Source organism: Halyomorpha halys, unplaced genomic scaffold (assembly GCF_000696795.3).
Source record: "Halyomorpha halys isolate HHAL.00 unplaced genomic scaffold, Hhal_1.1 Scaffold555.1, whole genome shotgun sequence".
NCBI lineage: Eukaryota > Metazoa > Arthropoda > Insecta > Hemiptera > Pentatomidae > Halyomorpha > Halyomorpha halys.
This window is the reverse complement of record NW_027116372.1, coordinates 41,673-43,704: the sequence shown is the minus strand read 5'-3', so window position 1 is coordinate 43,704 and position 2,032 is coordinate 41,673. Positions and strand designations below refer to the sequence as shown.

Below are 2,032 nucleotides of genomic sequence, written 5' to 3'. Positions count from 1 at the left end.
CACTTATACAATACTGAACCAACCAATATTTTCGTGAGAAAATATTTTATAATCTATAACAATAAATTTTATAAGAATTTCCATTTAGAAACATAAGGTCTAGGCAGTTTGCGTAGTTTTGCCTCGTAAGTGTTTGGCCAGTAGGAAGATAATCTACCAGCAGAATGCCTTTTGCATCCCAGAAAACTGAAGCCATGACCTTTCCGGCCGAACGTACTGCCTTTGCTTTCTTTGGTGGTGTTGACTCAGCATGTTTCCACTGCTTTGACTGCTGTTTTATCTCTGGGATATAGTTCTGGACCCAAGTTTCATCGGTAGTCACAAACCGGCGCTAAAAATCTTGTTGGTTGCACTGAAAATGGGCCAGATTTTGTTCGGACATTTCCAATCTGGTGTGTTTATGGTCCAATGTAGAGAGCTGCGGCACCCATCTTGTGGAAAATTTTTCATTCCCAATTCTTCCGTTTAGATGTGATATACCCGTTCAGATGACATCCTTAAAGCTTCAGCAATCTCACACACTTTCAGTCGACGATCCTCCATGACCTTTTTATGCACTTTTGCGATGAATTCTGGGGTCGTAGCACTTTTTGGCCGTCCACTACGAGGATCATCATCTAAGCTCTCCCGACTAAATTTAAACTCGCTGGTCCGCTTGGCAACAGTTGAATATGAAGGAGCAGAGTCCCCCAGTGAGTTGTAAAAGTCGACATGAATTTCCTTTGCTTTCAAACCTTTCTTTACAAAGTATTTAATCACTGCTTGAATCTCAGTTTTTCCATTGTCACAAATCACTATGCTTAAAACAAAAACAAACAGTTGTCATTACCACTCACACCACGTGTTCACTCACAAAGGATGTGTGATTATTGCGGGGGAACCTTGTTGCTCTAGCACTGACATCTAGCGGTGATTCCAAGAACTTTTCAAACCACCTTCATATAAATAGATAGAACTTTGTGTTTTTGTAACAAAATGAAAAAAATTATCTCGATAGCTAATATGACAAACAAAAAATGTTGGTTAGTTCCTTATTTAACTGGCCAGCTCAATTGTGAAAAATCTTTTTCAAAATATATAACAAAGTTTTATGAGAAGTGTCTTATAATTTATACAATGTTGAAAATGCATTTATATCCTAGATGGTTGAAACTATTTGCAGATGACTGGTGAAAGCAGAAAGCTACTGGATTCAGAAAATAATCACGAAAAAAAAAGTTTTATATGATCTCAAAATTTTATTTCCTCATTTCACAATTTTGCTGCAACCAATAAAGGGTTAATATATTTTTTCTTTTGTATAAAACATGTAAAGAAAGTATTAACAACTGGAGCTGCTACGAGTTGTAAACAATGTACGCATTGTTCAGGCATATCACAATATAACAAAGAATGTAAGAATTTAGTTAAGAATGTAAGAATTTAGTTAACTATTATTGTCAGTATACCAAGGGCACTTGTAATGAAATGCCATATCATGCTATAGCACTTTACAGTGATGAATTTTGAACAATTATTGCTTTCTAACAAATAATAATAAAATTTGTAGCAGTAAAAATTAATAATAACCTTTCTTCAACATATTCAAAATAAAAAGATTTTCGATATTATTATTTTAAAAAACAGAACAAAAAAAAAAAGAAAAAGAAAAAACTAACAATTGGACTGACCAAGAGATCTTGAGATGACTCCTTGGGCTTGATGTTACACATCATATTGACAACTCGACGGGCCTCGAAATCAACAGGTTCCGGGCTCGCTGATTTGACGGACTCACTAGTCACCTCTGCGGGGCTTACAGGCCTCTTTGGTCTTATTGGTGCTTGTTGTCTTGATTTGTAGGCCGTTAGTGGATAGATGCCGTACCTGAAATATTTTTAAAGTTCTTAGTTCAAGTGAAATAGGAAAAATTATATATTTGACATGCCTTATACCCATTCAGATGACATCCTTAAAGCTTCAGCAATCTCACACACTTTCAGTCGACGATCCTCCATGACCTTTTTATGCACTTGTGCGATGAATTCTGGGG

At 36.0% G+C, this 2,032-nt stretch overlaps 1 protein-coding gene across 1 annotated transcript in view; it reads right to left on the bottom strand.

Annotated features, from left to right (window-relative positions):
- Nucleotides 1-2,032, bottom strand: part of Madm (MLF1-adaptor molecule) — a gene marked incomplete at its 5' end in the record, with an annotated part of 22,781 nt that overhangs the window by 5,583 nt on the left and 15,166 nt on the right. Inside the window, 1 exon segment of the mRNA XM_067053183.1 lies at nt 1,659-1,866. Coding sequence (XP_066909284.1) covers nt 1,659-1,866 — 208 coding nt within the window.